Here is a 25,431-nt window from a genome sequence, read left to right as displayed (position 1 = left end):
GTTGTTTCTAACCGTCTGAACTTTTGGGATTAATGGTCGGTGTCAACAATCCGACGCATCAAAAACCAGGTGATTGCCGGTAGTTTCGTAATGCCGTTTTTTACTCCGAATTATTATAAACGGTAAGAAATAGAAACTTAGACTAATAAATATTCAAACCAGTGGAATTTGTTAGCGATTTTATAATGTTGTTTTTAATTTTGATTCACTATAAATAATGATAAATCGAAGCTTTGACCACTAAATATTCAAACTAGTAGGCACTGTTAATGATTTCACAATGCTGTTACTAACTCTTAATTAATCACTGTAAGAAACAAAAAAAAAAAAAAGAAGAAGAAAATGTTGACCCATAAATATTCAAGCTAGTGTGCTTGGCTAGTGGTTTCATAATGCTATTTTTATTTTTAACTTTGAATTAATAATAAATAAAAGCTCTGACTAGTAAAAATTGAGACCTCGGAAAGTTTTTTTTAGTGATTTCCTAACACTTTGGATAACTATAAATAAAAATAAAAATAAAAATTTTGACTAGCTAGTAAATATTCAAATCAGTGTGCTTCTCTAGTGTTTTCGTAATATTGTTTTTAGCTCAAAAATTTAAACCAGTGAGTACTGTTTAAAGGTGCTTGCTTCTTATATTGGAGTTTTTGATTTTGGGAACTAAAATTTAATCATAGTTGTCCACCATAGCAATCGCTTCAGGAATTTTGTTTTTTCACAAATGATCCATTTGTTGCGACTGAATTGAAAGCAAAAGTAGGTCGAAATGAAATTCTTTATTCTACTGATTTTACTTATAAAGAATTCAATTCATTTCAAATAGTAATAAATTATTTGTTTTGAATAAAATGGACTTTTTTAGGGTTAATTTTATACAGATTACAGATATAGTGAACTGTAAATATATTTCTATAAAGTTTAATTTTTATATGTTGTCTCTGCAAAAGTCATAATATTTTCAAATATGTTCCTATGATTTGTTACTGTTAAAACACTATTTATTTTATAAGTAAAATAATCTTTTTGGCATCACAAATATATCCCTCCAAAAGTCCCAACTATTAATTGAAGAGGGATAAAAAGGTCAATTCACCTTATTAACTAACTAGGATTAACTATTTAATCTATGATTAACTAAATTTTTCTAACGGATACTAACGGCAAGAACATATTTAAAAATATCAGGACTTTTGTAGGGTAACATATGAAAGTTGAATCTTGTAAAGATATATTTACAATTTATTATATTTGCAGGAATCTATATGCAATTAGTCCTTCTTTTATATCATTTTATTTTGTTATTTAAAAAGCGATGCAAAAAAACACAAATTTTTTAGCTTTTTCTAGACTCTTTCTTTTCTCTCTCTAAACTTCTCCACCAACTTTCCTCCTTGCCGGCCTCTTGGCTGGATTTTGGTCAGGTATTCGGCAAAAATCTGGCCAATAGATATGGATTTTTATTTATTTTTCTTTATAGTTTTCTTCGTTAGTACTTTTGTGCTGTTCTTTCCTATAATTTATACCACAATTATTTAGATCTTTGCCTTCCTTTTGCTCTGGTTTTTTGCTACTAAAAAATTCTCTCTCCCTTGATCGGTCAAGCACCAGCAACTTCAGTTCTATCCATCATATTATGGCTCAGCGGATTCAGAGATTAGGACATTCTGTTGTGCATTGAAGGACGGAAAGTTAAACCGGGGTGCAGTCTAGGAGTCTATCATATTTTCTATATTTTTCTATATTATGAGCTTAAAGTTTATAAGCTTTATTAAGTTTGAGGAATGATTTACATATCTTTTTCTTTTCTTATTTTGGTTTGGGCTGTCACTCTTATTTTCTACATAAGTTAATCCCTTCTCTTTACGTATGGAAATGTGTTTATTTTATTTCCCAAAACTTTGAATAAAATTTTAGTGGGGAGCTTCTAACGACGCCTCATTGGGGAGTCCCTGATTCGCCGTCACGTAATAGTTTTATCTCTATCTAAAAAATTCATTAAGTGTTTTTTTAATACTAAAGCCTATTTTTAAAAAAAAATTTGAAAAAAGAATTGTAACTCTTGGATAGAAATAAAACTGATATAAGACAGTGGATCATAACTCCTTAACAAGATATTGTTAGGGAACTCCCTACAGAAATTTTTTTTTTTTTTCGAAAACTCTATAAAATATTGTAATCAAGCTCTATTTTTTTAGTGAAATGTCTAGTGGCTTTACTCCTAAAAAAAAAGGAAAAAAAAACGAGATGTGGACTCATTTCAATATTTTTAATTTTTCATAATGTACTCTTTAGTTAAATAGTAAGAAAACCAATATAACTGCTCTACCTTGTTTAACAACATCTAAATATAATAACTTTAATATTAGATGAAATTGCAAATTCACACCCTCCAAAATATTTGTTTATTAGCTTACTGTTTCATAATTTGTATTAGTCTGAGTGCTTATTTTGATTTTATTTTTTAATTTCTTTTTACATATATTCTCTCTCAATCCATGCAATATATATTATTGAGATATTTGTACATTGCATGAATGCATGTAGATTGATGTCACATGGAAATTTTAACACTTCCTGCCATAAAAAGAAAAAGTATAAGAATCTGAATCATTGTTCTGTCAACCACCGACAGTTGATTCAGAGAAACAGGGGCTGCCTGACAGTGGTTTCAGAAAACCACTCCCCATTTCCCAAAATCCTGCTTTGTTTTTGAACCTACACCCCCACTCTTGTTTCATTCACTCTCTCTCTCTCTTCTTCTCTCTGTTGCTTTAAAACCATCCTATTTTCCCTTCACAACATCATATCTTCACCCTTTGCTCACAAAAATTGATGGTATTTTTTGATGTCAGTGTGTTCAGGGTATTTGGTGAGTTAGTAATTTCATTGATTTTTTTTTTTTCAGAGACTTGGGTTGAATATTTGAGGTTTGATTTTGTGTATGGTGCTTAATCCTTGATTTTTCTTGTGATTTGAATAGTTAGAATAAGAATGTGAGCTGATGAGCTTCAAGATCTTATTTAATGGGGGGGTTTTGGGTTGGATTTTGGTTGTTACTATTTAGTTATGTATTGATGCCCTTTTTCTAATTACAGGTAATTGCCTATGTACCCTGCAAAAGTTGCTGAGTTTTATATGTACCCATTGTTTCAAATATAGCCCAGAGTTTATTTGAGATGTTTTTTGGGATTTTAGGAAGATATATTTGTTTCTGTAGCTAAAAGAAGCTTAGAATATATGTCTAACTTATTCATTGAATGATCATGGTTGTTAGAATTTTGCAGAATAAGAGTATGAATTTTGAAATTAAAATCTGGTTAGACACTGTAATTCCATTGCAAAGTTTTATATTTATATATATACATATTTTTTGTGAAGAAAAGTGTTTTTTTTTTTTTTTCCATTGCAATCAAGGTAGAGTCCTTCATTTTCTTAGTTGATTATGGACTGTTCAACTGATGAACATAAATTATATTTATGCCCTCTCAGGACCTTGTTACCACTTTCTCAATTCCTGTTGAATAGTAACAAGTCACAAGCCAGTGAAAATGTGAAGTAACAAGTCACAATCATATTGGTTCTCTAAGCTGTTGAAAATCCTAAAGGAAAAAGCGTCAACTTAGCCCCCTGTGATTTACACGTTTTCAATTTGGCTTATGTGGTTTTACGTGTTTCACTTTACTATCCTAAGGTTTTACTTTTGTCTTGCCATTAATACCCGTTGTTAAGTAGGGTATTAAATTGATATATTTTACAAACCGCAAGGTAACTATATGAAAATATAGATTGGTAAAATGCTATAATTGCCACCTTGTGGTTTGTAAAATTTATTTTTTTAGTATCCTGTGGTTTATAAATTTTATTACTTTAGTATCTTACTTAATGATAGGTTTTAACAGCGAAATAAAAGTAAAACCACCGGGTAGCAAAGTGAAATATTTCAAACCGCAGAGTACCATCTAAAAAAATGCTAAACCACAAGGGGCAAATTGAAACTTTTCTCAATCCTAAATGAAGATATACTATCCATTTAGCTCCCTGTAATGAGGGCCCGCGTTTTTGCAAACAAGTTGAGGGACCTTCTGCAAACTTTTTATTTTGTTATCAGTATTTTTATAGCAACTCTTATACCTGTAGATGAAGACTTGAGCACTTTTAGAAAGGCCATTTAGTCTAACAAGGAGCAATGATCGATTGGTACTTCAATCGCACCACAATCATTCATAGTGCTTTTAACTATGTGTACCTTGGACATAAGAGTAGGCGCAGTTGACGAACATTTCGGAAAATATAAATATTTAGGGATTACTTTTCTATTTGTTTAAGAGATGTTGTTTGGTGTATCTCATATCAGATTGTTGATAAATGCATGATATAAAGAGCAACATATGATTTTAATTGGATTTTTCTATGTTTATTTCCTTTTCTCAAATGCATAGTCCATTGTAAGTAGGTCTAATAATCAAGGTTGAGTTCTCCTACATAGGATAAGACAACTCTTTCTCTTTCTTAGATATGAACTAGGGATTGTATAGCACGTACTATGTAGTTGTTACTTGTTAGTGATGCGACATTTCCTGTAGATAGTTGTAGCTTATAGCAAGAATTGTGTATTTGTATAGAATAGGCTTTTGTGGTCAGTTCTAGGTCTCTAGTGACTAGTGAGCTTTTAGTAATGATTGTTAAGTCATTATAATAGGTAAGTTCGCATACTATGGTGGGGGTGCTCATCGTTCTTTGGCATTGATGGAAATTATATTGTGAATCTCTGGTACTTAGGAAAGTATTCTTACCAACTGTGCTAGCAGTCGAGGAATTGTTATGTATATTTATGTATATTTTTGTGATGACAACTGTAGTTCGTTTTTATCTATAGTAACTTAATTGTTTATATCTGCAAAGAAGAGTGCTTGTATATTTGTATTTACATATGTATTTTTAAGGTTATAATGTATCTGCAAATGATTTGAAAGTATAATGGGAATCTTTTTCATGGTAAAGAACTCAGGAGCCTAGATTTAACATGTAATAGACCAAATAAGGATATAATATTGTCAATAATGCTGCAAATGTATAAGATAGTAGCATTATTTTGGGAATTTAGATGAAGAAAGCTTTGATCTCTAGACAAACTTTTGCATTTGAGAGAGAATTTGTTTTAAAAGTTGAGCTTGCAATCACTGAGAAAGAATTGAGAAAGGTAGAATGTCAATATGTACCTTTTGATTGGTGAAATGATATTGTCTCAAGGTTTTTGACTGCTAGTATAGTTGGTAGGGATATTTTCTCTTGTACAAGGGACTTGCAATTTGATTTTGGTCAATGTCATAGTGTGGTGTTTGCTCTTATAGCAATGTTAGATTTTAATAATATATCTAAGGAATGTAGTGCTATATGGATCAACATTAGGTGCATTTGGTTGGTGGTTTTTATTAATATTGATTATTTGTGTGGTGGCCTTGCAAAAGAGCATCTTAGGATCATAAGGGGTAACAAGAGATGGACGTTAATAAAATCTTGAAAATGCTGTGCTACGAAGACTAACTTTAATGAAATCTCAAAAATGCTACGCCACAAAGACTTTATGTGCATGTAGAGCTAGAAGCTAGTAGATTAGTAGAATCAGGGTTGCATCTAAGGGTGTAATGTAGGCACGATCCATATGTACTTGGGCTGAAATGAGCTAGCGGCTAGTCCGACACGACATGGCCCTATATTCGTGTAGTGCCGAGCTAGGTTAGGTCTTATTTCTCGAAACGATGGCCAACCACGGCCCCCCAGCTCAGGTCGGGCTAAGTCATGTGGGGCCTGGCTGAGCTCCATGTCGATTCTTTAATTTTTAATTTTTTTTGATGTTTTAAAGAATTTTCTAAAATTTAAAATAAATAAAAAACTAAAATACCCACGTACAACCATAAGAATTTGGTTGTCGAAGGGCCATTTTGGTCCAAGATTAAAAAAAACACATGGTCCTAGTCCCTACTTAGTGGAGGGATGAAGTTCCAAAGTAGCTTTGTCTAGTTTCCAGGAGGCCCAATAGGGATGGGAGGCCAGGACAGGCCAGGCCATCCAAACCTTTTTCTATTTTTCAAATCTTATAAATTTTTAATTTGTTTTTTTAATATTTGTTTTCTAAAAAGTATATAGTTATTTTTACTTGAGATAAGTTTTAGATAGTTATTAGATAGTTTTTTAAAAAATCATTTGAAATTTGAACAGTTTTAATTATATTATATGAAGAAAAATAATAGAAAACAAAAGGTGCAGGTTTGACATGCATATGATTGTGCCTAGTTCTATTGGCCTACAGGCCACTTGGCCTATTTGACACCTCTACTCGCAAACCTGTGAATCACTAACTACCAAATAAGAGAACACCACCTCATGTACGTGCACATTAATGTGCATGTAGATGCACATGACTTTAGCGATTCTCTGTAGTAAGGAAAATACTAGACCCACTACATCATGAAGCTATATTTTACTAAAATGCTAGGGCCAGTACAGGCAGACAACCTCATCTAATTGGTGTGCACATAAATGCTTGTGGGCAATTGCTCTTTCAGAAGAAAAATGCTATACACACGATATTTTATGCCCATGTAGAATGGACGAGTACAGATTAGTTTGATTGAACCAAGAGTAGCATGCACATTTTCATAAAGGCCAAAGACATAAATAGAGCAATATTATTTTTATTGACTCGAGTAGATGAGTTGAATTTGGTTAATGTTGCTTTTTGAATAATGATGAGATTCAATTTAGTAATTGGTAGTCTTAAGTAAAAAGGGTTGGTATTAACAGAACAATTTTTGTTATTGACAGAGTAGATGCATTGAATCTGATCAAATTTGCTTTGTGAATATGATCAGGTTCAATGTATCTGTTCTGTCAGTAATAAAAATTGCTCTGTTAATATCACCGGCCATTAGTTAGATAGGAAGAAGAGAGTAAATATAAGAGCAGAAAGGGATTGCAATCGAAGAATTTCTTGAGTTGTGACATAGCGGCTGCTGTTCAATTCGTTGATGGAATATCCTTGCCTTCTCCTTGTCACTCTTTTTTTTTTTGTAAGAGATGAGTATACTTTCTCAATTTCTTAGTGGTTAAAATTATTTGACTACGAATATTGAAATAGAAAGAGGAAGAAAGAGTTCACTCGTAACAGGTGGAATGAGGCCGAAGAGAAAGTATCTAAAATATTTCCTGCCAAGACTTGGTAGGAAATTTGTGTTAGGTTATTTCCCTTTGTTTCCCTCTTCCTGTAGTATTAGGTATTGTGAATATAGCTCAATATTGAGATAGTGTGATATTGTAGCCAACTAGAGGACTATTTGCTTCTCTCGATTATGTGATTTTTTCTCAATTGTTTGCTTTAATTGTTCCTTGCATAAGGGGTTTCAACATAGGGATTTTATGAATAGAAGGCCAGGTTACGTCATCCTAGAGTTCAAGCTATAGTTCAACATTGTTCCTTAGATGTGGAGATGGGTGTCAGCAGGCTTTATTGGCATTGGATCCCCAATGGATTTGGATTTGAATAAGGTAAGGTGCTATGGGACAACTACTTGGATTTTAACCCAACAGCCTTTAGATGCTTGAAGTTGTTTTAGGTTAATGGACTATTTTGAATAGTGACATATAAGCATTAGCTTCTGGATTTGATATTATAGCAGGTCGGAATGGAGCTTTCAGATCTATTCTCAGGCTAGAGACATTCGTCTTCTATGCTTGTTTGATCATAATATAATTTATAAAAGAGCAATGTTACCTGTACGCCCACAGAGTGGATGTAAATCTTACACCTTTTTATCTAAGGGCCGATATTTCACATGTCTTATCAATATTTTTTTAGTTAAAAATCTAGAAGATGTTGTTTAAACCGTTGGATTGAGAGGTGTAAGATGTACACCCACTTTTTGGGTGTACAGGTAACGTTGTTCCTGATATATGCATGTGATTGAGGAAAAGACACTTTTTGGGTGTACAGGTAACATTGTTGCTTGACTTTTATGATGGATCGGAGCTCTAGATAAGAGGCTTTCCCACTTTGAAGAGTGTTGCATTGTGGTCAAGCTGTTCCAATTAGACTGGTCTCCCTCCTATTTACTCTCAGATGATTATTATTACTTTTTCTTTGTAAGAAGCATAGTTGGTAGGTACACATTTTCCCTTGCGAGCTGTCATGTGTCCACTACTTCTCGTCATCCAGTTGTGCAGCATCAAGCTCTTGTTGTTAATGTTGGGCTTGTAGTAAGCCTTGAAAATGCAAAGTGATACTAAGTCCATGCAGTTTTTGTGTTCATTATGGCAGGCTTTAACAGTGGATGTGTTGCTTTTGGATATGTTTACTTAATGGATCCGCCAATAGTTAGTTGTTTATAGTTCACTTGGGTCTTACACCATTATAAGGCGCGTATTGCACTATAACATCAATAATACTCGAATTTTAAACCTCTCGCTGTCTCGCATGCAGGAAAGTATTCATAGCAAATGTTCTAACAATTAGGAATTTGTAATTTTATTTTTTATAGTGGTTTCTACTATCTAATAATGTGTGTCATCATTAGAGAGTTCTAGTTGTTTTAGCTAAAATTGAAATATATATATATATATATATCCCCTAAACTTTAAGTTGTTTTTATGTATATGGAACAAAGTGTTTCAAATGGTTCCGACAACAGCATTCTCAGCTGGTCTATGTTGGTCACTTCACTGGATTTGTTAGGGGCATGGTCTTTCAACAAAGCCTTCAATATATGCATAGTATACAGCACAAAGCATTTCAGTGCAAACAGGGACGAAGCTAGGATTCAATTTGAGGGGGGCCAAAATATATTTAAATAAAAACTTTAGTAATAAATAATAAACAAAATTTTTTCTAATTAAAAAATTTTTATTAAAAAATTATTAAATAAAATTTTTAGAGTANTAAAGAAATATATTACAAAAGACTCTATAAGCAAGAAGATTTTAATATATTTTCATCCATAAAAAAAGTATATCGATTAGGAGAAAGAGAGAGAGAGTTATGTAGGCACCATGCTATTAAGTAAATATTGAAAAACTAAGGGGGCCAAATCTATCCATGGTACACCAAAAAAAAAACTTTGAAGGACCATTAAGCAAATATTGAAAAGTTGAGGGGGGCCATGGCCACCTTAAGCCTCCACATAGCTTCGTCCATGAGTGCAAAAATGATATGATAATTACTTCTCTCATATGTGTCAGCAGGTATATGATTTTCTTGATTTTTCTACCTAGTTACAACTTTTTTATGCTGTATTGGCAAAGATTATGATCTCAGGAGTGGAAGGCAACAACTTGATGAAATTCTTTCAGAAAATTATCGAAGGATTGCTCTTCCTTTCTTGTTTGTGCTCATGTATTCTTAACAACTGCAACAAATTACGTGCTTGTTTGCAGATCTCGTTTTTGGACACACAGTTTGTATATAAACGTTCAAAGATGCTTTTCAATTTGTTGAATTTCAAGGCTGTGTTTGCTTGTAAGCTCAATGCTAGCGTAAAAGTATGAACACAATTATGATTTGCGAAATGAGTAGTTGGTCATCATAATTATCATTGTTGTGCTTGTGCTTTACAATATCGTACATGGGGGGTGGGGGGGTTGTTTGGATGTTGTTCATCTATCTTGTTGATGTTGTTCATCTGTCTTGTCCTCTCAATTCAAGCCATCGAAACTAAGTCATACTTTTCGTAATTTACTCGAAAACATAGTTTGATGGTCTGGATTGAAAAGGAAGGGTAGATGGATGGCCTTTTAATGTTCTCTTTAGTGTAGATTCCCTAAAATATTCTCTTTAGTGTAATGGCTAATTTCAACCTTTTGGTCATAACAGAAGCTCTAAGCTCAAATCTAGCTTTGGCATCTCAGTTAGAGAATTTGTTCTACAAGTCAGGCCAAAATTGCGGTTAAATGGAACATACTCTTTATCAAATTGAATATTATAATATCTCACGGTTAGTTTCTATGATGCGACGTTGTTCTTATTGTTAGCATATTTGGTAGAGATACTTTACGACACTTACCTTTGGGAAAGAGGTTTTCAGAGTGTGAAACTTACAAAATTTTTATAAACAGTGTGCACTCTTGTGATGGTGTTGAATCTAAGTGACCTATTAAATTGTAACAGATAGTAGTGTTACTTGGATTTGTTGGTTATTGTGATTTTTGTAGTCAGCTTAGAAATGAATCATTATTTAAGCATTTATAATGAGCAAATGTGTTTCAGGATTTATTAGTTAATGTGGTGATTAGCAGTTTTGTTAGTTGTGTTTTAAGTGGTTTCTCTAGGTGTAACGACCTGATCTGCTAGCAATAATAACTTATTGGACCCGAGCTATCGGCCCAAAATGCTTAAATCTAAACCCTAAACCCTATATTTTCAATCACAATCTTTTCCATCCGATGTGGGACTATTGGGGTCTTACATACTCCCTATTTAGACCCTGACGTCCTCGTCAGGTCTAAACCTGATCACCCACACACAGACCAAAATTATCAGACGATATGAGATTCTAGATGTGACTCTTACCAAACCCAAGGTGTAGTACTTTGTCAAAATTATTTTTGCCCTTCAAAATGGTTGGATGTTGAAAACTAATAATGGTAAGGACAAATATGTGCAAGCAGCGATGTTTTTAGGGATTATCACGCAAATAACATGATGCGAGGGGCTAATATATTAAAAAATAGATATTACATGGAAAAAGCTAGTGTGCACCTCCAAAAGGGGTGTATGATATACGTCCCACTCATCTAGGATGGGATGGGTTTCACTAGTCATATCAATGTGACCAGGAAAAAAATTTTCATCTTAGGATGGGTTGAGTGTATATCATACACCTCTTTTGGGGTGTTTTGGGGTGTATGTATAGCATTGCTCGAATTTATAGAAACTAGTTTGCAAAAGACCCATCGTACATTTGTTATTTGCTACTCTCATTCCAGTGTTGACCATTCATAGGCTTATTATGTTGATTAATTTATTGCAAAATTCAAGCATCCACTTTAGATTATCTATCATTTCTAATTAAAATGGTGCGATTCTATCTTCTACCTTGGAAGAATCAAGGAGAAGATTGAATCAAGGAGAAGACAAAGTCAGAACACTCTGAATCTCTTAAACTTTGGGGAGAACTTTTACTAGATGCGTCTATTTCAGACACACCCTTTTCTACCGTTGGATATTACTTTGCTCAGATCATAAAGTTTCGTAAAGTGATATCCAACGGTAGGGAGGGGTGCGTCTGAAAATGACGCGTCTGATAGAGGTTGTTTTCTTAGGCTTCGCTAATTCTTTTCTCTTCCTATTCATCATATTGATTGTATTATTCAGTGAACGTTTTATGCTAGTCGTACTGTTTCTACTATTTCCGAGTCTAATTGGCTTTAAAGAGGAAAGAGTGTGTCTGAAAATAACATATTAAACTTGCAGTTTGAGACCGTGAGCAAGGTAAGAGGTGTATGCCGACCATTCTGTATTGTATTTCTTTGAAATTCCAAAGGTATAGTTTCTGCAATTGCCATTTCCTGGCACTATGCATTGAAGAACGATGAATGCTTAATTTTCAATTGCTCAAGAAGGAAATATTGACCTGTTTGAATTTTTCTTTTTTCCCTGAACTTTAGTACAGACTGAGCATATTAAACCTGAGGACAGGGAGACGAGCCGCTAGTTAAAGCGCATGTGAGGCTCGCACCCCTGACCTTTTGGCCAGCTCCTGGGTATATTGATTTCCTTTTGAAGTCTCGCATCTTCTAGAACAACATATTTAAACCAGAGAGATGTTTTTAGAGATTATTGTGCAAATATCAAGATTTGAGGGGGCTACTATGTCTTTTGACCGATTGTGGGGCCCAGTATGCAAGAAAAGAACTCATAGGACAAATTGTCATTTGCTAGTCTCATTCTAGTGTTCAACTCTTCATAATTTTGTGCTGTCTAAATTTACTGTAAAAATCAAGCAGCCACTTTAGACTGAGTATTTATTATCTATTATTTCTAATGAAAATTGTATGATTCTATCTTCTTCCTTGAAAGAATCCAGGAGAAGGGATAGTCAGAAAGCTCAGAATCTCTTTGCTTTTAGGGAAAATTTTTTTATCAGATGCATCTTTTTTAAACATATTTTTTTCTACCGTTGAATTTTATTTTACTCAGATCTTAAAGCTTCGTTAAGTGATATCTAATGGTGGGAAGAGGTGCGTCTGAAAATGATGCGTCTAATAGAGATTGTTTTATTAGGCTTGACCAATTCTTTCCTCGCACTATTCATCATACTGTTTATACTATTCATTGTACCTTTTGTGCTAGTTGTACTGTTCTGACTATGTCTGAGTCTAATTGATTGTTGCTTGGGTTCAGATTAAGAACATTACTGCACCCGAATGTAAATTATAGAGCCACAGAGTGGCATATATAACTGTAGAAAAGGTCGTGTCCGAAAGCAACGCATCTGATAAGAGTTTTTGTTCAATGATTTTGTGTCTACTCTTCCGATTCGTTGTATTGTTTACACTACTTATTGTCTGTTTATACTCCTTTTGAACCTGGTGAACTGTTGCTGAGATTCAGATTACGAATATCTTAGTAATTTGAAAGTAGATGATCGTATTAAGTACGTTGATAACGAGTTTTACAATGTGTGGTAATATTTGATTCATCTGATGCCAATTCTCTATAGTACAGGTGTTATAGTACAGGTGTTACATTGGAAGTAGTGTTTTCCAAAAAATTCCTGAAACTGCGTCGTTGTTATCCATGTTAATAAGTGTTTTTGCATTTTGAGTCGCGATTATTATAGTCACTATCAGGAGAAAGATCATTTTTTGGCTGTACTAAGCTAACAAGAGAAGCACCCAAAACTTATGCTTTTCAGGTCAGCAGTGGTAATTGGATCCACTCTTCTTGTCTGAACCCTGGCATGACAACTAGTTGCTGACAAATCAACATTATTTGAGTAAAACTAGAAAGAGGCTTCTTACCTTGGCATCATTTTCAGTCATGATATATATTCGAATTGATGATCGAATTCATTAAACAGATCTTTCCAAATACATCTTTTCTTTTCCAATTTAAACTATCAGTTTCGAGACCAGTTGAGTACTCGATAAATGACGTCGAGAAATCTCTAATTTGGTTTTTTGTAAGATCAAGTGTTGGAGGTCATATTTAACCGTGTTGGTCGGTAATTCAGATTCTGTATTGTTAGAAATGATTCTATGGCACTTCTTATTTTAGGGCTTTTGTATTTACCTTTTACTACTATTCAAAAATTTCAAATTTACCCTAAATTATCAAAATGCCTTTCTAAAATCCAATCTCATTAATATAAGGGAAAATAGGGATATTTGAAGAAATTTTTTAAAATTATAAGGATATTTTGGTTCCCCAAGGATAAATAAAATGTTTTTGAAGTTTAAAGCGCATATTAAATATCTTAAATAAGCAATTATTTTGGGTAGATCAAATTTTCTGAAGAGAGATGTTAAAAAGATAGAGAGAGGTAAGAAGGAAAAGAAAGAGAAGATAGAATAAAACGGCCAATGTTTTTTAACTCCATAAATTCTAAAAGATGAATATTTATGTATTTGAACCATATTTTACTTTATTAGTAAGTAAATAAAATATTCTAAAAATGATAATATATTTTTTTATAATTAGAAAAAAAAATCTAGTCTCAGCAACATATTGACATAGACAAATAGGTGAACCGCATCTTGGGATGCTAGAATGAAGCTCAAAGCGCTTTAGTCTTTCGTGGACGAATGTTACGTCTTTTCTTTTAGATATAATTCTTGCTTCTCCAGAAATACTATGCAAGTTGGTCAACTAGTCAATTAGGGTCTGTCTAATAAAAAAAATATACTGTGTCGTCTTATTTTGAGAGTTTTTTTTTAATTTTGTATCGCCTCATATTATTTAAATAATTTTTTGCTCTCGGACGATTACCCTAAAAAAAATAAAGATGATCACATAAATTGTTTGCATGCTTTATTTCTTTCACTATTTTTTCAATCTATTTGTTGTTTCCCGACCAATGGACTAAGTCACAATCTGGCCTTTTTCAGATTTTTCTTTACTAGTGGGGTGTTTCTGCTTTATTTAATTGAGAGATGACATTTTACATCTTTTTTTACTTGTGCTACAATTTATTGGACTAGTTGGTAAGTTAAAAAAGAAAAAAGAAAAAAAAGGGTAGTTTGTTCCATGCCCTCCCCGAAAGTTGTAATTTTATAAATCTCCCTCTAAATTATGAAATATTAAGAGTGCCTTCGTATGCATAAGAGGGCTTAGGATTTAGGAGTATTGGTGATAGCTTTAGGGGCGTGGGTGATATACTTGTACGTTCAGAGGGGGTATTGATGATATTTTGAAGTTACACAGAGTAAAGTTGAAGTTGCCCCAATAATAAAATGGGCAATGCTACAGCTACATCCCATCATGGGTGGGTGTAAGATCTACATCTCATCTATTCAATGGGTGGGGTGATGTCCACTCAAGGGCTCCCACATAAATAAGGAGCTGTGCGGCAGCAGTCACATGACATCATCCCACCCATTGGATGGATAATATGCTTGTACGTTCTGAGGGGGTATTGATGATATTTTGAAGTTGCACAGAGTAAATTTGAAGTTGCCCCCATAATCAAATAGGCAATGCTACAGCTACATCCCATCATGGGTGTAAGATTTACATCTTATCCATCAAATAGGTGAGGTGATGTCCACTTAAGGGCTCCCACATAAATAAGGGGCTGTGCGGCAGCACTCACATGACATCACCCCACCTATTGAATGGGTGGGGTGTAATTTGTACACCCGAAGGGCGCGTACATTAGCATTTTCCTAATAAAAATAGATGACTTTCCACCAAAAATATTATTCTATGATGGATATGCATGATGTGGCATCAATTACTAAATCGAATAAAATATTCAAGAGTGAATCACATGTTTGGTCCTCAAACAGCGAGTCAAGTGAAATTAATTATAATTTTTGACTCACTATTTAAAATTATTATAATCAAATTTTACAATATAATTTAATTAGTTAAATATTAATAGATTATTAGTGTTGTAATCGATGAAGTGATAATAATTAAGGGGATACATTACTTTTACGTCAATTAAATTAGCTAGATTGTAGGAGTTAATTGTAACACTTTTGAAATTCGAATCAGATATTATAATAATTTATCAAATATTTAGATAATAGTAAGATACTTTGAAACTGGGTCAAACAGAGCATTTATTAATGGTACCTCTTCCACCATGAGAGAAATAGTTTACACTATTTTAGACACAATATTTTGGACACATCAATCCCACCAAATTTGAACAGTCAAAGGAGTGAGACAAAATGAAATTTCCACTAGAATCTTTGACTCTTATGTAGAAAAGCCACAAATATAATGAGCTAATTTAATTTGACTCAGTTTGTGGCATGTGGCAACCCACAATTGTTCAACAAATGGCTAAACTACATTAATAGAGACAATCCTGTGAAATCCTGTTACTTAGAGGTGGTGGCAAAGGATCCGATAACCCGGCAAAACGCAACCCGAATCGCAGGGTTTCAAAACCAATTACCCCAAATCGGATCCAGTAATATCTCATCAGATTCAAATGTCCATTGGGCTTGTTTTCTATCCCAGCGTAGTCGATTACTAAAACTCTGATGGAAACTGATACAGTCAATTCAGCGTTAGAGTTTATAAAAAAATACAACTCAATCAAGCCGAGCAAAAAATTCGGCCCATTTCCGTAAAGAGCAATCTTTAAATGGCTATAACTTTTCGCTCCAGCATCCGACTTCAACATGCAACTCTAATTTAGGAAACACTTTTTGAGGTTTATGTGTCAAACAGCAAAGCAGTTTTGGCCGAGTTTGGGATCAAAATTTAATTGTTTCGGCCTCTGTTTTTATATTTTTAGGTTATTTTTACAAAGAATTGGTTTTTTACAAAGATTTTTTCTTACAAATATTATTTTGGTTTTTTCGAAGAATTAATTAGTTCTTCGTGTATTCCTCTCTTTTTGTCCTTATGCTTCTTTTCTCTCAAAGCGGTTTAGGTCTGCGTCAGAATCCAATTGAAAACCTCGCATGTTCGGTTTCTGGTCGGACACGGGTCAAATTTATATGGCGGGTTCGGTTTTGGATTCGGATCCTTTGTTATGTAGACTTTGTACTTGGCATTATATATATGTAGCAGTTGTGGAAAGTGAAGAGTGGGAATCTGGGAGTATCTTCTCATTCCCACATGTAGAAATGGCTACACCAGAAGGCCATGAAGCAAATGGCAATGAGAGAAATTCGGGTGCCGATGATCCGGACCGCGCCCGGCTCCGCGAGCTGGGCTACAAGCAGGAGCTGAAGCGCGGCCTCTCGTAATCCGATCGCGCAATTTCAATTCCTTTGATCATTTCTATCATTTTTGCAAGCCTTTCATGCATTGAAGTTGCTTCCTATTCCGCGTGATCGGCGTAGGGTGGTGTCGAACTTCGCGTTCTCGTTCGCGATCATATCGGTGCTGACCGGCGTGACGACCACGTACAACACCGGGCTGCGGTACGGCGGGCCCGCGTCGGCGACGCTCGGGTGGGTGGTGGTGACGGCGATGAACGGGTGCATCGCGCTGGCGATGGCGGAGATTTGCTCCGCGTACCCGACGTCGGGCGGGCTGTACTACTGGAGCGCCCGGCTCACCGGCGAGGACTGGGCTCCTCTCGCCTCCTGGATGACCGGCTGGTTTGTTACACTTCTTATCGAGACAAACTGTTTGTCCAGAATGAGTTTTTGCGGTAGTGCTGTTTGATAGAGCTATTCAACACAATGCCAACTAATCATTTTCTCGCTAAACATACCAAACATTTATGAGCACCTTACAAGTATATATAGTGTCTCAATTACGATTTTGCGCTTTGCACAATATCTTTTTTAATTCCTTGTATAATTTATATATAATTCGGTTACTATATTTTTAGGAGTACGCTTTTGTATTTATAATTTGTTTTCGATTTTAGATCTTGCGAATCAACGGTTTATATCGTTTCACATGATTTAGAGTATTTAAAAATCTAGAACTCAAATTTTATAATTTTTCGACGTCATATATTTTACGATCAAAATATATCAAAATTAAAAATATTTAAAGGCCATACGAAAAGAATCGAAATCCGTTGAATTTTCAATAGAAAATTATATTCACTATTTAGATAAAGATCAATAATTTTGATTTTAAATTGAAGAATCTGATCCCCTACTTTTATGAGATCATTCGATTTTGATCGTTCATTTTATACCCTTTTGATGAGCTTTATTATAATTTCAAACAAAATTACGAAATTTATTTTTTATAAGTTTCAAATGCTCTCTTATTTTCAAGATGAAATTTTATATTTTTTCCTGGACTTCCATGTAAAGAAAATAAAATCTTCTTCTATTTTTCCCTTGAATTAATTCAGAATTTTAAGAAGGATGTTTAATTCTTTGTATTTTCAAGTCCAAGAGAATGTAAATTTTAACTATCAATATTTTATACATGCAGGTTTAACATTGTTGGACAGGTATTGTCAATTTCATCCCTCTCCTAAAGGCGATTTTCAAATGGGCCCCTCAAATTTTTAATTTTGTTTAATTTGAATTATGCTACTTAATTAGTTAAGTTAAAAATTTTGTTTAAGTTTGCTGGCTCTATTTATTAACTATCAGCTATTAAATATTTCAGATTTATTTTTTAAAAAGTGATTAAACATGTTAAATTCAATGCAATCCTTGATGAGTGCAATAAAACCCCTGATTTTATTGTGTAATCACTTGATTTGAAAATTTAAAATTTAAAGGGGTGCCAACAAAAGAAAATTAAATTTCCTTAATTTCTTTTTCCCGACATTCCCTTATTTTTATTTGATCATCCTAGTTTGCTAAGTTTAAAGAGTGATTAAAGTTATTAAATTTAATAAAATCACTTATTTGGCCAAAATTGCATGAATATAATTTATTTAGAAATTTGTAAATTTGATTGATAAGGAATGTAATCGAATGTTTAGAATTGGATATATTTTCGGCCTTTAAATTATTTTTTTGAATTAGATAAATCATGTCGTAGATGAATTATGATATCGTACGAAATTATGAATAGTAAAACTTTTGAAAGAGCAAATATCGAACTCCTTACTTATAATCATATTAAAAACTTCTTACACGGAATCTAAAAATAACTTATTTCGACATCTAAACAGAGCCCTAAAGTTACCTAGGGGCATTTTGAAATGGCTCATAGTTGAGGAGGTCTTCTTTACTTTCTTTTTTTTTTTTTTTTTACTTTTTATTTTTTATTGTTTTAGTGGGCTGGTACTACAAGTGTGGACTTCTCTCTAGCCCAGCTACTCCAAGTTATCATTCTACTGAGCACAGGAGGAGCCAATGGTGGAGGGTACTTGGCATCTAAATACATGGTGCTAGGGTTCCATGGTGGCATCTTGTTGTTGCATGGCATGATTAATAGCCTTCCTGTAACATGGCTGTCAATCTTTGGCCAAATTGGTGCCCTCTGGAATATGTTAGGTGAGCCCTAAAACATGAGAATGCATGTGTTTTTTTATAGTTTTCAATCTATCTGTAACAATTCGATCCGTTAGTAATAATAATTAATGATAATATCTGTGAGACTATTGAGATATCACAGAACGTTTAGGTCCTAACGCTTTTGTTAGTTCAATCACACACATTGCCCAAGATCACCACAATGACATATATAATTTAAGATTATCAGGCGATGTGAGATCCACTTCATATTTCCGACCGTTGAATCAATTTTGATGCCAAATTTAACAATCCTACCATCTGGCAATACTAACTCATTGGACTAAAACTACTGGCCCAAAATGCTCAAAACTCAGTTATTATTACTAAGCTCTATGGTCTTTTATATTCCTAATCACAAATTTTGTTTGCATCCTATGTGGGACTATTGGAGTGTCATACCAGCTATTTGGATGTTGGAACTAGTTATTTGGTAATAACTTATGGAATATAATCATATTAAGTTGTCAGAGTAAGTTATTTAGTGGTATTTATACACTATAACTTGTTTGGATGGATATCCGATAAGTTATCTAGTGACTGAAAGTTAGGAGTTTGATTTTTGTTTCTTAAAGAAATTTGATAGCTATGATTTAGTAGCCTAGCATATTTTACTTATGTGGTGATTTATCTTGTTTTGAGAAAATAACTTCGTGGGCCAAATATGATATGTTGTATTAGACATTTAATCGCACTCTCTGCATCTACTAAATACTATAAGCTTCTCAAGTAAATTAAAGAGGGCACCTCTTGTTCGGAGCATCTCTTTTATTCTCACAAGAAGCCTATAATATTTGGTAGATTTAAAATATGATCAAATGCGTAAAAATGCGCATAGCATATTTGATCTTCAAATCATTTTTATTCAAATAAGATAAATTGTCTTGCAGATGAAATACAACATCCTATCAAATCATGAACGAAGAGACCTTCTAAAAAGCTAAATTCAAAATCTTAGTTTGCAATCACAAGACCAAATCTTCATAGAATTTAAGTTACTATTGCATCATCTACCATGGAACTTGAGTAAACAAAATAAGCCAAACAAAATGTTATCCTGCATGTGTCTTATCGCTATTTTAAACACCATTTTACTTGGTTGCTAAGATGAATTAAAGTATGTCTAAACATGAGTAAAAAGGAAAAATACTTAATTATGAATATTAGCCCTTATATTGTAAACTTCAAAAGTGGTATAACTTATTCCAGCGTCCAAACAGATCTAAAGAATATTAGGATTAACCTTCAAATTAATCTATATAATTACTATGTTTTTTTGTTTTGTAATAGGTGTTTTTGCATTTGTGATTCTAATTCCCATTGTTGCTACGGAGAAGGCGAGTTTCAAATTTGTGTTTACTCACTTCAACACAGATAATGGTGAGGGGATACATAACAAGCTCTACATATTTGTTTTGGGTCTCTTGATGAGCCAATACTCCATGGCAGGATATGATGCATCTGCTCACATGGTATGTGCATGGTTACCTTCTTTTTCTTTTTTGCTTTTTATAAATCATATGTTTTAAAGGGACTGTTTGATTGTATATAGTTGTAACCGTATTGCAGTTTAATCATCACACGTAGATTGAAGTTTAGTATTTTGTTTGATACATTTGAATTTAACTGCTGCAGTTAGAATTGTACGAGGAAAGCTAACTTCAGCGGTTGAAACTATGCCTAAATTAGCCACAATCTCAACTGTAACAGTTGGAGAGAGTAACTACAAACAAAATGTAACCTTATCTTCCTAATCACTTTCTAAACAAAATATATTTTTCTTTTCTATATTGAAGGTAAATCTCTACTGCCACATATATATAAAAGATGATAAAATTTTGAAAATGCATTTCTCAACTACATGTAACCAAATATATTATTTATAGTTGAAACATTTTCTACTAAATCCAATAAAATAAAATGCATGTAATTTTAATTTAACTTAATTGCATGCATCTTTAACTTGCTGTATTTTTAATTATATCTAACCTAACAACCCTTAATAGATATAAGAACCTGACCCGCTAGCAATAATAGCTCGTTGAGGCCAACAACAGGCCCAAAATTCTTAATTAATCCCGGTTGGTTTTTTTTTTTTTGAGAAATAATTAACCCCAGTTGTTGTTACTTAGGGCCTGAGGTCTTATATATTCCCAATTAGAACTCCATTGTCAGACTATTAGAGTGTCACAATAGAAGTATTATTAACATTATTATTATTATTATTTAATAGAAAATTTTAGTTCTTATGCTGAAGGACTCAATTACTGCAGCAATTAATTGAAAATATGATGATGAAATTGAAACCAGTATCAAGCTTCAAGGACTAAATAAACTTGTAATCTTAATTAAGATAGATGCCATAAACTTACTGTAACTTTTCTCTCTCTCTCTCTCTCTCTCTCTCTCTCTATATATATATATATATATATATGAACAGACAGAGGAAACAAAGAATGCAGACAGGAGTGGATCAATTGGGATAATAACTGCAGTCAGCCTGTCCTCCATCTTTGGCTGGGCCTATTTGATAGCAATTACATTTGCAGTGACCAACATACCATATCTTCTGGATAGCAACAATGATGCTGGAGGCTATGCAATTGCTGAAATCTTCTACCTCATATTCAAGGAAAGATATGGAAGTGGAGCTGGAGGGATAGTCTGCTTGGGAGTGGTGGCAGTTGCCATATTCTTCTGTGGTGTCAGCTTAGTCACAAGCAACTCCAGGTAGAGGTCGCTTTTCATTAAATAAAACGTAATTAGAGATACATGCAGTTGAAAATTTTAGTAATTTTATTTGCACATAATCTATCGGGTAGCTTATAGTTTACTAGTTTAGAATGCTTCAACTATAATTTTCTTTTTGTTTGGTTGCTGTCAATTAGAAGCCGCAATTTGCAGAACTTATTGTTGTCATCATACAGAAAACTCTCCCGTAAATATCCATTTTTTCACTTTTTCTTCCCGACATTTTGATACTTACATTTTGCTTCCTCTAAATTTTGTAGATGTTTTATAGGGGTTACGGTGTTAACTGAGAGAGCGAATGACCAAATTATACTTATACTTGCTCTAGAGGGAAAAGTTTTTAAGTTCTTAATAAATTCCTGCTGTTTTAAGGACGTTCTCAATGTAAATTATATAAAATAGATAGAACAGTGACGGAACCTGATGGGGGAAAATTAAGTGCATCAATTTAAAATTTCGAGGGAATAAAATTTAGATTTTTGAAACTAAAAGGGTAAGTGAAAAAAAAACATGAATTTATATAGAAGATTTTCTATATTTTAGCTTATTTTTATATTACCCTCCTTAAAAAAGAGAGAGACTTTTTATTAGGTAGGGTTACCTCCAGGATAGGATTTTTAAGTGCTTGTTGGTCCAACTGCGTCAAATTTGGATGTAGCCAGAAATGCAGCAACTGGGCCATCATCTATATGTACTCGAAATGCTGCGAACCAAACTGCCCCTAAATAACTCATGTTTCTTGTAATTTTCTTTTACATACATAAGTACTTTTGCATCTATTTCGCATAGATGTTCCTTCAAAATATTGATTTTCCTATAAATTTTAATCTCTCATATGTTAAGCTTGCACTTAGAATTTTAATCTCAAGTGTTGGGTTTGGTGCTATAAAATTCACCTATTAGCCTGTTTAGTTTATTTTAGGTTTGGTCCAATAACACTTATGTAGTAGGTTATTTCGTAGTTTTTTTTGAGAGAAAGATAGCATGCTACCTATTTTGTTTATTTTTTTAAGAAATAAACTTAGCTGAAAACGTGAATCAATTAGGATTCGAATTTGAGGCCTCGGGTACCAACCACCAAGTCCTTTGCCACTTGTGCTAGGGACAGTCGGTGGGCTATTTGTAGTTAGTTGAGCTTTAGCTAACCCATTAACACATTTGGCCAAGTAAGTTATTATGAGAGGGATTCTCATTGGGTATATATTGTTGGGAATCCGGTACTCGCCCCGGTACCGGATCTCGTGAATCCGCAACCCGCTCCGATACCGACTGCTGTAGATTCGGTATCGATTGTTGGGATTCCGCAACGGAAACGTCCAATCGGGTTTTTACCATAAATCCGTCTCCTCAGCAAAAGCTGATACAATCATAAAAGAGAAAAATATGCAGGTAAAATAAGATTCATTAAATAAGAGAAGATTACACCTGACTCCTCTTCTGCACAGAGTAGCTACAATCCGAGCCCTCTTTCTGAATCTCTTCTACCCTTCTCTCGTCTTCTATAAACCCATAAAGAAGACAATCCTTCACATGCACCCGTGCACTAGGTGCACTCAAAGCATAATTAAATAACTCTCTCTCTCTCTTTTTCTCTCTCTGGTACGGCACCCAAGAGGCCTTTTCTCTCTCTCTCCCGTACTCACATCAAAAAGCAAACCCACAAAGAGCTATTTATAAGGCTCCACTAAAACGTACCCCAATCCTAATATGTTTAGGATTTCTACTCAAATTAATATCTAAATCTATCTTAATCAATCTCTAATAGATTTAAATATTAATCCTAATCTAGTTAGGTTTATCCTCTAATTAATATTTAAATCTTAATTTATCTTCAACCGATTTAAATATTAATTCTTATCTAAATAGGATTCAACTACAAATCTAACCAAATCCTAACATATATAGTATAGGGAGAGTTCCCATTTTGCGCCCAAGGGTTTCCTTTTTGTAGTATAGAGAAGAGAAATGTACAGAGGGTTGAAGAAGGAGCTCTCTTTTTCGATTTTCTTCCTTGATTCAAGGCGTTCAATGTTGATCGGAGGCATTTGAGCGAAATTTGCGGAATTGGGAGGTGCTTTAAAGAAGATGTAACAAGAAGGTCTTCTTCCACCATCCAACATTTGGATGGTTGTATGCCCGTTGTTATTGAGGGATAGTCTCTAACAAAATCTTATAATCCCTTCAATTTGGTAGTTGGATTTAATCTCTTTACACTCGTGGATGTAGTCCGGTACGTTGGTAAGGATGAACAACGTAAATTAATTTTGTCGTGTTGTTGTGGTTGTGCTTGGGTTTTTTCTTCCTATTTCATTTATTTAATTTTTGCACCTCTTGATAATTCCGAGTGATTTAGATGCATTATATTGTTTAGATTGATTTTGCAATTGCATGTTGATTATTTGTATTTTGAAATGAATTGGTTTTATCAATTGCAGGATGGCATATGCCTTCTCTAGAGATGGAGCAATGCCATTTTCAGCAGTCTGGTACTCAGTAAACAAGCAGGAAGTCCCTGTAAATGCTGTCTGGTTATCTGTGGTTCTCGCATTTTGCATGGCGCTCACGGTACCCTTTTAATATCATCTTTTTTTTTTCCCTTTAATAAATAAAAAAATAAGTCAACTATATATGCACAAATTGCTTTTAAATCGTATATTTCATACATTTCTACTTGATTTCAGAAGTTATAATCTTACTATCTGAGTCAAATATTGTTTCTTATCTTTGTTACAACGCACCTACATATAAATCACATAAGTATATGCGCAGATACCCATTTCTATCATATTTATTTTATCTTTTTATGTACAAATATGCCAACACTCTTGAGAGAAGTTATATTTTTGCATTTACTTAATTTTGAAAATCTTTCCTCTACTGGAGCCAATTTATGGATAATGTAGCTCTCGAGAACTTTTTAATCAGAACGATCCGACTCATTAGCACTAATAACTCATTACGTTCAAATCACCGACCCAAAATGCTTGAACCCATGATCCTTATATATCTCTTCATAATCTCTTTCTCATATGATGTGAAACTATTGAGATATTACAGACCCTCTTTCTGTTGAGACCCAGACGTTCTCGCCAGACGTGAGATTTCAGAGGTGATTTCTAGTTTCTACGAACTTCGACGTTTTCATCAATGTCAAATCCAATCACGCATATAGACTAGAGTTATATGAGATTCTAGAGGTGGTTCCTATGTTGTCAAGTTCAACGCCAATCATACATATAGATCAAAATTATTAGATAACGTGAGATTTTAGAGGTGATTTTTACGGGTTTAAGAAGTGGCTCCACCAAACTCTGTGGATAATATTTTGTTCCGCATAATACTTAGCTCCTACACTTTGGTATTTGATTTTGGCACCAAGTATTACGACCTGACCCGCTAGCATTAATAATTTATTGTTATAATTATCAGGCTCCCTAATTTTTGTACAGTCAAATTATAATTTCTTTCCTGCGTTGCAGCTACAATCAAAGATACGTTTTGAACATTTTCTGTAGTCACGTACTAATAAGCAGTGGCATCTGTTGCGACCTTCACATTACAATCAAACTCATGCATGCAACATGCAACATGCACGTCGATCCTTTTCCTCCAACATATACTTTTGTGCAGTCGCTGGGCAGCTCCGTCGCGTTCCAGGCGATGGCGTCGATCTCGACGATCGTTCCCTACATCGCCTACACTCTGCCGGTCTTCTTCAAGGTGACGCTGGGGCGCAAGTCTTTCGTCCGCGGCCCCTTCCATCTCGGTCGGTACAGCGCTGCCGTCGGCTGGACTGCAGTTCTCTGGGTCGCGATGATCACCGTCTTCTTCTCGCTGCCCGTGGCGTATCCGATCACCAAGGATAACTTCAACTACACCCCTGTTGCCATCGGGGGAGTGCTCTTCTGCACTCTCTTCTCCTGGTTCTGGAGTGGTAGATATTGGTTCAAAGGCCCCATCAAAAACATTCATTAGAGCACGTTTCAAACCTCCATAGTTTTTGTTTTTTTTAACCATTGGAATGTAACAGTACTTGCTCTGAAAACATTGAAGGTATCGTTTTAT

General features: G+C 34.1%; 1 protein-coding gene and 1 long non-coding RNA gene across 3 annotated transcripts; both read left to right on the top strand.

Moving 5' to 3' along the window:
* Positions 2,686 to 13,323, top strand: LOC109709930. The gene is made up of 2 exons (XR_002216239.1): positions 2,686 to 2,872; positions 12,909 to 13,323. It is a non-coding gene; the product is annotated as an uncharacterized LOC109709930 (long non-coding RNA).
* On the top strand, positions 15,241 to 25,431 carry LOC109709945 (amino-acid permease BAT1 homolog). 2 transcript variants are annotated; one of them, XM_020232332.1, is made up of 8 exons: positions 15,241 to 16,418; positions 16,519 to 16,779; positions 17,579 to 17,597; positions 18,378 to 18,597; positions 19,906 to 20,087; positions 21,056 to 21,345; positions 23,802 to 23,931; positions 24,997 to 25,431. In XM_020232332.1, exons 1-8 carry the CDS (start codon positions 16,135 to 16,137, stop codon positions 25,339 to 25,341), a joined length of 1,731 nt encoding a protein of 576 aa, XP_020087921.1. In that variant the 5' UTR covers positions 15,241 to 16,134; the 3' UTR covers positions 25,342 to 25,431. The 2 variants fall into 2 exon arrangements, with proteins under 2 accessions (XP_020087921.1, XP_020087922.1); XM_020232333.1 differs by lacking the exon at positions 24,997 to 25,431 and adding an exon at positions 24,846 to 24,989.

The sequence above is a fragment of the Ananas comosus genome, linkage group 5 (assembly GCF_001540865.1).
Source record: "Ananas comosus cultivar F153 linkage group 5, ASM154086v1, whole genome shotgun sequence".
In the NCBI taxonomy this organism is placed as follows: Eukaryota; Viridiplantae; Streptophyta; class Magnoliopsida; order Poales; family Bromeliaceae; genus Ananas; species Ananas comosus.
Note: the sequence above shows the minus strand (reverse complement) of the source record. Positions and strands in the feature narration are given on the sequence as shown.